At 33.5% G+C, this 12,486-nt stretch overlaps 1 protein-coding gene across 1 annotated transcript in view; it reads left to right on the forward strand.

Moving 5' to 3' along the window:
- LOC113513332 (disintegrin and metalloproteinase domain-containing protein 22) overlaps window positions 1-12,486 on the forward strand; it is a 747,642-nt gene that overhangs the window by 726,357 nt on the left and 8,799 nt on the right. Inside the window, exons 14-19 of the mRNA XM_052903078.1 lie at window positions 3,614-3,762; window positions 4,331-4,515; window positions 7,527-7,694; window positions 8,262-8,566; window positions 9,122-9,241; window positions 9,780-9,957. Coding sequence (XP_052759038.1) covers window positions 3,614-3,762; window positions 4,331-4,515; window positions 7,527-7,694; window positions 8,262-8,566; window positions 9,122-9,241; window positions 9,780-9,957 — 1,105 coding nt within the window. The remainder of the gene's footprint in view (window positions 1-3,613; window positions 3,763-4,330; window positions 4,516-7,526; window positions 7,695-8,261; window positions 8,567-9,121; window positions 9,242-9,779; window positions 9,958-12,486) is intronic.

Genomic DNA, 12,486 nt, shown 5'->3' on the forward strand with positions numbered 1-12,486 from the left:
CACGTCGATGCAATGTATTGTACGAGTATATTACCATTTGTTTATAATTACGATAAACATTGGTCTATGGCACACATTTTAAAACAAAAACTCATCTATTAAAAATAAGGCTGTATAACTTAGTTCTTTCGCCTTTCCCATTGTGGATAAATTGACACTATTACAACTATAAAAAACATGTTTTAAAAAAATATTTGTTATGTACCTACATTAGGGTCTCCATAAAAAAATGCCTAATTTTTATTAAATACAAAAGCCGGCCAGGGTTGAATATTAAAAATCGCATAGCTGTATTTAATTTTGCACGGTAAAAGGAAGGGCCACCCGACATATGCGCTTAATCTGTTTTACGATAGAATAATGGTCTTATAGAGTCATTTTATAATTTTCGTAGCTTAAAATACCGTAATTATGTTTTGTGCAAACTTATAACGTTTACCCTTGGGAAAATAATTACGAACGTATTTATATATATATATATATATATATATATATATATATATATATATATATATATATATATATATATTATATTTATACAACTTAGAATGGCAAACAAGCTGACGGCCCACCTGATGGAAAGTGGTAACCGTCGCCTATAGACATGAGCAGTACCATGGACATAACAGAGTATACTGTTTCGTCCATGTAACCCCCCATGCGTTGCCATTCCTGAGGACTCGGGTGTTATTCCTCTGTACCCTGTAAATTCACGCCATATCCCACCCTTCAAACCGAAACACAGCCATTCAAACAACTGATTCACGGTTGAAACACGAATGGGACAGAGGTACTCAAGCAATCGACTTTTGTACAAAGTCTCCCTCTGGTATATATTGTGTATATATGTATTTAAACTTTAAAATAATTATTAAATTGTATTCCACAAAAAAAAATGTAACAAAACCAATTATTTTAATTTAAAAACTAAACTACTGAACCTATTTTAGTTAAATTTCTATGGCATCAATCTGTAAATATATTTTTGTTACATAAAAAAAGAGTTTTGCAAATTGATTTACAACCAACAAAGTTATAAAGTAACAAACATTCGTCATCATCATATCAGCCCTTAACCGTCCACTGCTGAACATAAGCCTCCCCCTTGGAGGGTTTTGCCAATAGTTGGGCACGCTTAGCAGACGGATTGGCAACCGCAGTCTGGCTTTAGAGGTGTTTTGCTGACGGACTCTGCTGCCCATCCCTCGTCGATTCTTAGTCGTCTTTTACGAAACCTACTGGAAAGGAAGGAAAGAGGAAAGCCAAACAAACATTAAAAACATACAACCGTATTGAGAATCTCCTTACTTTTAAAACCTCATTTTCTTATTATTTTTTTTTAACTATATTAATTTAAAAGACATTCTTTGCACTGCAGTACTATCCTTATTCTATGCATTCTTTAAACAAGTTACAAATAATTTTCTATTCAAATTCTATCTAAAATCGGATGCCAAATAAGAAAAAAAAAAAGATTAATTAATAAAAAATTAACCACAGAAGATCGCACAGAGGACAAATACTTTTTTTTAACGTGATGACATTTTTCGAGGCTGTGGGCTTCTTATCTACTAAAACGCTTTTACAATCTAAACAGTTTAAGACTCGAGGCCTTTCTAAAAAACAGTACTTCTATATAATACTTGCTTTTTATTTATTTACAAAAGATACACCAACAATATGTTCGTAATAATTTTCTCAAACATGCTTGGAAATGTGAGCATTATTTTGACAACCTTCTTCGAGATAAATCAAAATTGCTGTACTGGCCAGATACATGCGGGCAGCGGCCGGCAAAAGTTATATGAAAATCCATATCTGTCGTATTTTGCGGCCAGATAAAATACTATGTAAACTCATATCTGTCCTGTACTTCAAAAATGGAATGACCTTTTACTTCGAAACATAGCTACCAAGGAGGTAACTAATAAAAGGTTTTATTTAAATTTCGAACTGGCTTGCAAATAGAAAGCTGTTTATTAAAAAAAAAAAACAAAGGAACATTATGGCGCGTGAAAAATTATTATTGTTCGTTATTCGTCATTGAACTTAAAATATAAAATTATGTTTTTATTTCCGCGCATTGTTTGAGAAAAGTACTATACAAGCCTTGGCCACAACTAGGCATTGATTCTAAGTTGTATAAAAAAAAAAACATAAATATTATATACCTAAACACCCAGACTGACTTCAATTCTTTTTTATATGATTAATATAATATATTAAACTGTTGTTCATTTATTTAATGTAAATCGAAATTATTGCAAGACAAATCTATTTAAAAAAGGAGCAATTATATTTAAATTAATTAAATATAATCTGACATCTAAATTGACATTAATGCATGTATATTAGCTACCTATCAATATAATTTTGCTACACCCAAACAGGTTTACATAGGAACATTGTAACATCTTTATATTATGTATATGAATGCATTATAATGGAATAAATAATAAACGAATCGATTAATGTCTTTTAAGGGTAATAACGTGCATGTGACACCCCTAGTTTGTAGACATATATACAAGTAGGGTAACTGCTTACCCTAAAGGTTGCAAGAATATGAAATTGCCGGTGTCATCCTTACTGATATTATCAATGTAAATGAGTTTTATTATTTCTACATTACCTTATAACGTCTTAACCTATAAAATTTGATATACACGTACTTTGTTGAATGGAGTACGGTATAGGCTACTTTTTCTCCCGATCAGTAAACATGTCTCGGTCACATGGACAGAGTCGCAGGTAAACGCTAGTAATATGTGAATCCTGTGTCACAAATTTCGTTTACGCTAATCTACCGATCTCGATCAATCGATTTTATTTATATTTTATGATAAATTTAAATAAAATTATCTAGAGGTACCTATAATTATTTTTAGATTATATAGATAGAGCGTCGAGTCTCAAAAGCGGGTCAACTACTTGTCAGCTAATTGTCATATTAGCTGACTCGTTTTTTTTATCAGTGTTCTACATACTTACGTATACAATGTATTTTGATGTATTATTAAATAAATTAAATGAGTATTTATGCATTTAAAAGGTGCAGAATTTATAAGACAAAATAAATATGAAAGTTCATAATCACTCATTAACTTTTATCACGCAAAATTCTATGAAAACGTTGACCCGTTTTTTTCGAAGCATTTGTATGGAGATACTCTATCTATAATTATATAATAAACTGTTATAATTCATAAATATAAAATTAACAAAGATAAGAAAGTTGTCGCTTCAAAGATAGAAACATTATGTAAAAAAGAAACTAAAGTCCAGAGGGAGACTGTACAAAAGTCAATTGCTTGGGTACGTCCGCCCATTCGTGTTTCAACCGTGAAGCAGTTGTGTTTGCATAGCTGTGTTTCGGTTTGAAGGGTGGGATATGGCGTGAATTTACTGGGTACAGAGGAATTACACCTGAGTCCTCAGGAATGGCAACTCATGGAGGGTATCATGGGCGAAACAGTATACTCTGTTATGTACATGGTACTATTCATGTCTATAGGCGACGATTACCACTTTCCATCAGGTGGACCGTCAGCTTGTTTGCCATTCTGTTGTATATAAAAAAAAATGCTATAATAAAACATTTCATCTCTTCCAGTGGCCTGACGTTCCCTGGTGGCGAATCAGGCATATCAGTGCCAGATACACTGTGCACTCCCAAGTCTGTCGGCATATCGGTAGACACGAATACCTATGAACCACATCTCTTGGCTGGCACCATGGCTCATATGATTGGACACAATATTGGTAAGTTGGAACAAACATAACTTTTAAAGTATACCAGAGATGATGCAATTGATAACTAGTATCTATAGGTCTTGGGAACAGCTCTAGAAAGTCTATGTATAATATAAAGTGTATTGAAAATGGCTAAGAAACTAACGTTAATACAATATATGTGGTCTGATAGAAAATAGTAACTATTGCCTCTAGACATGAACATTGCTATAAATATTTCAGAAGCCTTTAAACATACCCCTAACACATTGTTACTTCTGGATGATTTTTATGCAAAAAATATAAAATCATTGTACCTCTCGGGTATATTGTACAGTGTTACCAAAAAATTATTGTCATCACCACAAATTGTCGTGGCATTTAAATTTTGATCAGAAGAAGACATGTCTGTGCTCTCCCAATATGTGCAAATATTTTTCATAAATATTTTTTTCTGCTAACATTCAAATCATAATGAGTCATTGCCACGAACATTGTAGTTGTCTAACTGTGTTTGAGAAAGTCTGTATTGAAATAACTTTAAACACTTCCCCGTATTAAATTAAATTATTAATTTTACCTAAATTCTGGTAACCAGGTATGGGACATGACGATGGACGAGAACAGTGCTTCTGTCGAGATTGGCATGGCTGCATTATGGCGCAGTCTATTGTGGGCTCCGACAATGTGCAGCCCTACAAGTTCTCGGACTGTTCCAAGAATGATTATATCAACGAACTGAGGATTGGCCAGGGACTATGTCTCCTGAACAAACCTAATGAGGTAAGGTTATTCTAATCGAATTTATCTTTAAGACGTTATACTTGATCCCGTATTGTAAGTAAAGTTTAAAGTAGACTGAGTATCAACAGTCTCGGTTCTAACAAAATATAGTTACTTGATCCTCAAACTTGTTAACACAGGTTGTGTCATTTAAAAGACCAGATAATGAAATTCAGAAACTAACTATGCCTGTTTAAGTTTAACTATCAGAACCATAAAAATTTAAAAATATTTATTTTCTAAGTTGCTTATCCCAAGCATCGAACATAGAATCTCGTTTATGCAACATTATGTATCGGGGGAGAAAGGGATTGTTAGCAATGGAGTTTGATAGCCCCATTGCTAGCAATATACCCTATTAGGTCAACCTCCACGTGGTTCCCCCTGGAAACCATCGTGTACAATTCTTATTGAATTCATCACGATGGGCCAACTGACCTGCTTCATACTCACCTATCATCCTTCACTGGTGCCCCGCCGGTGTATACCGATAGAGCGGGTGGGGTTACCATTCCATTATCATCCATTAAAAAAAAACATTATGTATCGAAAAATTACGCTATTGGCGTTTTTTCTTTAATACAAGTCCACACTGATAAGACGAATCATAAGAAAATCTCACGTATCCATAACGTGGACATATCAATAACCTACGTCGTTACTATTACTAATCTTCTCATAATATTATTAAGATCAAATCATGACCAACTTATTAATTCTTAATAAATAATCGAAAATACTAAATTGACTTCCATTGTAATCAATTCAAAAGCAACAGCTGCGTTACAATTCGCGTTGAGCGCGCGTCAATGTTCCCAGCGTTTAACTCTTCCCTAAATTCAACGGAACTTCCGAATCATTCCGATTCTTCGGCACGTCATTGGCACTCTCCCATTAACACGCCACAGCTAATTCGAATGCAAAACAGAGTTCCACGTCGAAAATTAATCAGGAGCGGAGTATTGTTTGTCGCCGGCCGAGCTCCTTGCCGAGGCCCACTCCTTTAATAAAAGTTATGGTAATGCGTCCTGCCCGCGCACAGAATTATCTCGTCGTTTGAGAATATATAATAACAGAAGCGCGCGCCGGCACGGTTTATTGGAATAAATTTACATAGCGCCGAATGATAATGCAGCTTGCCTCCATTGGCGCTTCGATTGGGCGCGTTTACATATTTATCGGGAGATGATTGTGCTAGCGGAGTGCTTTATTTTCTTGGTTTCGTTTGCCATAACCTGTCCCTTTCCATCCTACACGTGTACGTTGCTCAAGGTCGCACTCGGAAGTCCTCAGTTTGCGCCGCTTTCAATCGTGATCCGATTGAAATTCTGTGTATTTATAGGTATTTGCTGTTCTCGAGAGCTTACCCGGTTACATTTTGTAATATGTTACTTACACGTTTAGGTATTGTTGATTTATAAGTATATACAAGTTGCTATTGGATTTAGTTTAAACAACATTGTACACACATACATACATTACATACATTTTATTTGTGGCAACTATTGGCAAAATGCCCCAAAAAGATGGGGTACCATCACTGCTCTATCAGTGTGCAAATATTTCTCTAAGTAATTTACCGTCTTTCAAAAAAAAACGTTTACGCTCACTTTTTTACTTTATCCGAGCAGTAAGTACTTTATATTATTCTCAATTTCGTGTATAATATAGTATATGTCATATATGTGTAAGTATATTTGATATTTACATATTCGTTTATATATGTAATTTTAGTATGTATGTATATCAATAATTAGTAGTACCGCATTCGAGTATTCTGACACTTCCCTATGGTTGACTGGGAGAGAATGCTTTTAGCATTAAGTCCGCCATGTACACATATTTGTACTAATGAATAAATAAAATAAATAATTTGGAATGGCAAAATAACTAACAGCTTTTTGAATGGATTATAATGATCGTTACCTACAGAAATATTAAGTTCTATAAACATTACACAAAACATTGTAATACCCATGCTATTCCTTACTCCTTATTACTACCTTAGGACTAAGATGTTAAACCTCTATACACTATAGTTTCAATATCCCACCAAATTAAACAGAACTCAACTATGAAATTACAGCTGCTTGGCTTCAAAAATATTAATAAAAAATGAAATAAATGATAAACTCTTTATAAATCACTAATCGTCAAATATATAGGATTCTTGGTGGCAACTGTCATGATATGCTCTGTATAAAAAGTTAGTTATCTTTTTTTCTATATAAATTTAAGTATAAATTCCTTATGTTTTAATGTTCATCATTTCCAATCCAATAAACTTAAGAAGATTGGCTTCTTGTTAGATTAGATTTATGTACAATATATCCAATGACATGTACGCAAATCGAGTGTTATTACCACGACGAAGGCAATCGACAAAATAAACATTATTGCCTCCTCTGAATTTACAGTCAATAGTATTGGTATAATATTATATTAAACAATACACACAAAAAATGTTTATATTACCATTCCAATTGAATAAATTGATTTAATATTCCAAATAATTTGTTTGGTGAATTTAAATGTCACAGACAAAGGATATTGCGATCACAAAATGTAAGAAATATGGATCTCTAAAAATATACTTTTCCTGCAATTTTTTAAATTTTACTAAAAATATATATATCCATTATGTTTCCATGTTATTTTAATACGTCACCTACCTTTCTTTTCAATAATTTCCCAATAAAAAAAAGGTGTTTTGAAGATAATAAGAGAAAAAGATGGCCTCTTGTATTCATTCTATCAATCCACCACTTGTCCACCAAATATCATCAATCCAACAATCCTGGTCTGAAAACAAAGATAGCCAGTGTTATGAGAAACTAGACAATAAATGTATGAAGGGACAATCCAGAACACCCAGACTCAAGCCAATTTAAAAATCAAATCGTATTCCTAAATAATACCGGATCCTCGATTCGTAACGCTGTGCCAAAAAGATTCATTTATGTGTTATTGGTGCAATAAATTTTTAAAATAAATATGGTATTTACAAACAGCTGGTAATCCACCACCAATGTGGCAACGGTCGCTTGGACGAGGGCGAGGAGTGTGACTGTGGCACCATAGCTGACTGCCAGAGCATGAACCCTTGTTGCGATCCCTTCACCTGTCGCCTGACCAAAGAAGCCCAGTGCGCTTCCGGAGAGTGTTGTGAGAGATGTCAGGTAATGAAAATGTTTTTTTCTGCTTTTAAGACGTTTCTCAGTTTAATTTTAAAAAATGCTTTACAGCTGAATATATAAAAAAAAAATCTTAGTGTGGTTACAGTAATATCGTGCCTTCTTTTTACGCCAGATTCATCTTTATAAGCAGAAGACTATATCATATCTTTCATAACGATTTCATACGATGAAGTCAGATAATTTAATATACCATGTTAATATTCTTATATAGACGTAGTATAACTACTTCCACTTATAAAGATGTATTCCAATCTTCAGTCATTTACCGTCAGCATCGACAGAAACTTGTATTCTATTTTTGTATTCTATGTGGCAATAGTGCTAGTACGAGTATATACCCTTTAGGGATTGAGGCTCGTGCTCAGAAGAGAGACGTTAATGGGTTTTTTGATGATAAAATAAATTGCTGTTTGGACATGTCATCACCCATTGTAAACACTGCCTTACTTCTTGTATTTTTTTTTTGGTCCACATATTTTACGAAACTGTCATCTTCCACATAATTCTCATAATGGCATAGCACGTAACGTTACCTCTAATTTTCTTCAGCTAAAGCCCCGAGGCGTGGTATGTCGTGATGCAACCAACGAGTGCGATTTAGAAGAAACCTGCACAGGGCTATCGGGCACTTGTCCTCCTGATGCACACAGGAAGAACGGCGAACCGTGTGAAGAAGGGAAAGGCTACTGCTTCGCAGGGCAGTGCCCCACGCTAGGCATCCAGTGCGAGAGGATCTGGGGCCCTGGATCTATTGGTGCTGATAAAGAGTGCTTTGAGCAGTTCAACTCGAAGGGAGCTGTCACCGGGCACTGCGGGAAAGATAGCAGCGGACATTATATTAAGTGCGAGACTGAGTAAGTTATTTTTAATTTAATTAAAATAAAAAAAAAACTAAACTAACATACTTAGCCTCAGAAGGCTCATTGACACATGAGACATTTTTCAATGGCAATGCATCACCGTTGATAATATTCTAGATTTTTCTAAATCTAGGATTGTATAAAAATTTATATGTGATACATAATGTAGGTCGATACTAGATGTACAAGAAAATTGAATAATGAATATTTAACAAATTTGAGAAAAACAAGACTTTGTAAACAATATAAACAAGTATTATATTTGAGATTTGCTATCTGTTTTGGTAGAACATACAATTTAAACAAACAAATAATTATGTCAACTGTAAGATAGTTTGCTATTGTCCAATAATAGTACAAATCGAAAACAGATTAATTGCTTGTATGTTTCGATTTGTTACTAATTTCTTTTATTCGGTGTTTCTATGGTAACTTCAACAATATTTCGTTTCATTTTCATTAAACTGTACTATAACAGTCTATAATAATTCTGTATCTATGTCATTGAATATTATGTTTATTGCTATCTCCCTCTAACTCGTGTTTCAGAAACGTTCGCTGCGGTTCGCTACAGTGTCAGCTTGGCAACAGATATCCTGTAGTGAGCGGTATGGACGAATACTACACCAGAACTGTCATTACCATAAAGGGGAATGAGTATGAGTGCAAGTGAGTATAATGTACTATCTCATTTTACATAAACTTTATACCTTCTTTTTTTAATTGAATTATAAATTAAAAAAAAAAAAAGTTTACTCAACTTACAGCTGCATGTCCTCAAAGTGACTGATTGTTTGTCCGTCTGCACTTACTTTAGACAGAAATTGCTGAACAATATTTCCTATATCCTTCAGTCCCATCTCCTTGATGGGAGAGACCTTTGCCCAGTAGTGGGATCATGGGTTAATAATGGAATAAAATTAACCAAACACATAAATAGGAATGGTAATATCAAATTCATCATCGTCATCAAATTATTATACCATTTTTATACCAATTAATACATCCCATAGACGCGAGAACCCGGATCAAAATTAGTATTTATTTATTTATTTTATTTATTCATAGGAAACCAGGGCTACACTAGAGCAAAAATATACAGTTTAGGATCACAAAATAAGCCACTAATAGGTTTTCACAAGTAGCAACAATATAGATACAAGGTTTTATATAAGCTATCTTCACAATATCCCACGCCTATTTCCAGAGCAACCACGGGCCTTCCAAAACACGCGGAGATTGGACCGCTCGGCCTTGTCCGGGACGGCACACCGTGCGGGGACAATTTAGTATGCGTGAATCAAACCTGCACCTCTATCTTCCCGTACATAGACCACACCAAGTGCCCAACCGACCACAACAACAACGAGTGTTCTGCAAAAGGGGTGAGTTTATTTATTTATTTATATATTTCAAGCAACGCCAACAGCATATGGCATTATAACACATATAACAAACATTAAATATGTAAGGTTCATCTTGTCAATATATTTAATCAATAATTTAAATACAAGAATTATTTTACAATAAAATAAATACATTTTTGAATCGTCCAAATCAACAAAACGCTGGCCCGTGCGCGGTATTTTTTTCTCTGCGCGCGCAGCCAACAATCACAAAGCGCTTGCGCGACCTGCGCGCGCATCTTGCGAGTGAGTCCCGTGACCAAGCGTCCATGATATAAATATATGTATATATAACAAAATGTTTTTTTAAATTCACTTATATTATAAAAGTTGATATATATAATAAACATTGGTGGGTATCATCTCACCACAGCATATACTTTAACATAATTATATACAGTACGAGAAAATTAAGTAACAATTATAATAAATTAAATAACACTAGACTAAGTACAAATATTTTTAAAATTCCGTTCTTTGTTATGGATGTAACACATGTAACCTGAGTTGTGAGTAATATCAGTAAACAATAACTACTTCTTCGACAACTATTATACAGTGAACGCTATATATAAGCTACTCATTTGAATCAATTTCAATAAAAAAAATGTCTTATCGGGAAAAGTTGCTTATAGGGAAAAAATGAGTATAAAAATACTTACCGTCTGGAAAATATTTTTACTTATTTACTAACTAAACTGAGTAGAATAAAAAAAAAACGAGAATCTTAATTCTATTATATATATTATCTATACTTCTAAATTTCTACTATTAACTTCGTCAGTTGTAAACCGATTTGGATATTTTATCAAATTCGATTTAGTAGTTTAGTTTTTAAAACAAAATTTATGGTAGCAGATTTAAACAAAATAAATCTAATCAGCCAACTAATTATATTTTAATCTACTTATTAATTATACTGTATTACGTTTTTATGAGTGTTTATATCAATGATGTTACTGTTTCACACAAAAACTACTAAACGGATTTAAATTAAATTTAGTACACGGATAGTTTTTATCCTAACTTAATACATAGGATACTTTATGTATTACCAATTCACACAGGATACAACTATTTCAATATAATTATATAATATACACGTACCTGCAAATACATACACAAAGTACGAACGTGTGTAACTTAAAACGTTTGTTTTCATTGTTAAAATATAAGAAAAATCTTTTTTTTATACAACTTAAAATGGCAAACAAGCTGACGGCCCACCTGATGGAAAGTGGTAACCGTCGCCTATTGACATGAGCAGTACCATGGACATAACAGAGTATACTGTTTCGCCCATGATAGACCCCATGCGTTGCCATTCCTGAGGACTCGGGTGTTATTCATCTATACCTTGTAAATTCACGCCAAAAATCTTAAACAAATGTCCCGTATGAAAAAGTCTGCTGCAGAAGTCCCAAACCTTTTGTCTCGTAAACTGTTTTTGCATGTTTTTGTTTTGGGTAGACCCGCTGCTTAGATAAATAATAGATCATTAATGCTAAATTTGTTAACTTCAAATGTGTTTTTGACTAATTTAAACTGTAGTGAGACGTGGGTAAAACGAGAAAGAATAAAATAAAAAAAAGAACACATAAAGTTTCATGCATTTATTTTACAAGAAATAACAATGAAAAACGAGCGAAATTTAAATTTAGTGTGTATATTTTAGAAATGTACTTTATTTTTTTTTTTTATTCTGATATTCAGAAAATAAATGTAATCCACAACCGTGGACCTCCATTTATATTTTACGGACCCCTAATTCTTTTTTCGCTCACCTAAAAACCCCTTTTAAGCCGTTGTCGACCCATGGGAGTTCACATAGACCACTTTGGGTAACAATGATTTAAACTTAATGGATTACATATCTATTCTATACAAATAAAAAAAATAAGAAATAATAGAAAATAAAATAAATAAAAAAAAACAGTAAAATATACATAACTAAGTTATATGCCAGCCGTGTAAGTCCCGGCATAGATTAGGCCACCCCTTCCTTTCCCGTGGGTGTCGTAAGAAGCGACTAAGGGATCTTATAATGGAGGGATGAGCAGCAGCGTCCCTCTTAAAACCACCAAAAGGCTACGCTGACAACTGCGGTTGTCAACCCGCCTGGCCAGCGTGGAAACTGGCAAAACCCCCCTTATAGCCCCCTCAGCAGTGGGCAGTTAAGGGCTGTTACAACAAGTTTATATATTTAATATTTATTTACTATATTTAATATTTATTTACTATATTTAATATTTATTTACTATATTTAATATTTATTTACTATATTTAACATTTATTTAAACAAATATATATTACACTTATGGAGTACAAAGGGCGATCTTGTCGCTAAAGCAATCTCTTCCAGATAACCTTTGGGTAGAGGAAAAAGAAAAATGACGGTAACGATTTGACGCAAAAAGTGTTATAAAATCATGTGTATCTAAATACTTATTATTATTTGCTACAAAAACGCATATATAAAATACATAATATAGGTTGTTTTATGTAACT

Source organism: Galleria mellonella, unplaced genomic scaffold (genome assembly GCF_026898425.1).
Source record: "Galleria mellonella isolate WM207_F2 unplaced genomic scaffold, CSIRO_AGI_GalMel_v1 utg103, whole genome shotgun sequence".
Taxonomy (NCBI): domain Eukaryota; kingdom Metazoa; phylum Arthropoda; class Insecta; order Lepidoptera; family Pyralidae; genus Galleria; species Galleria mellonella.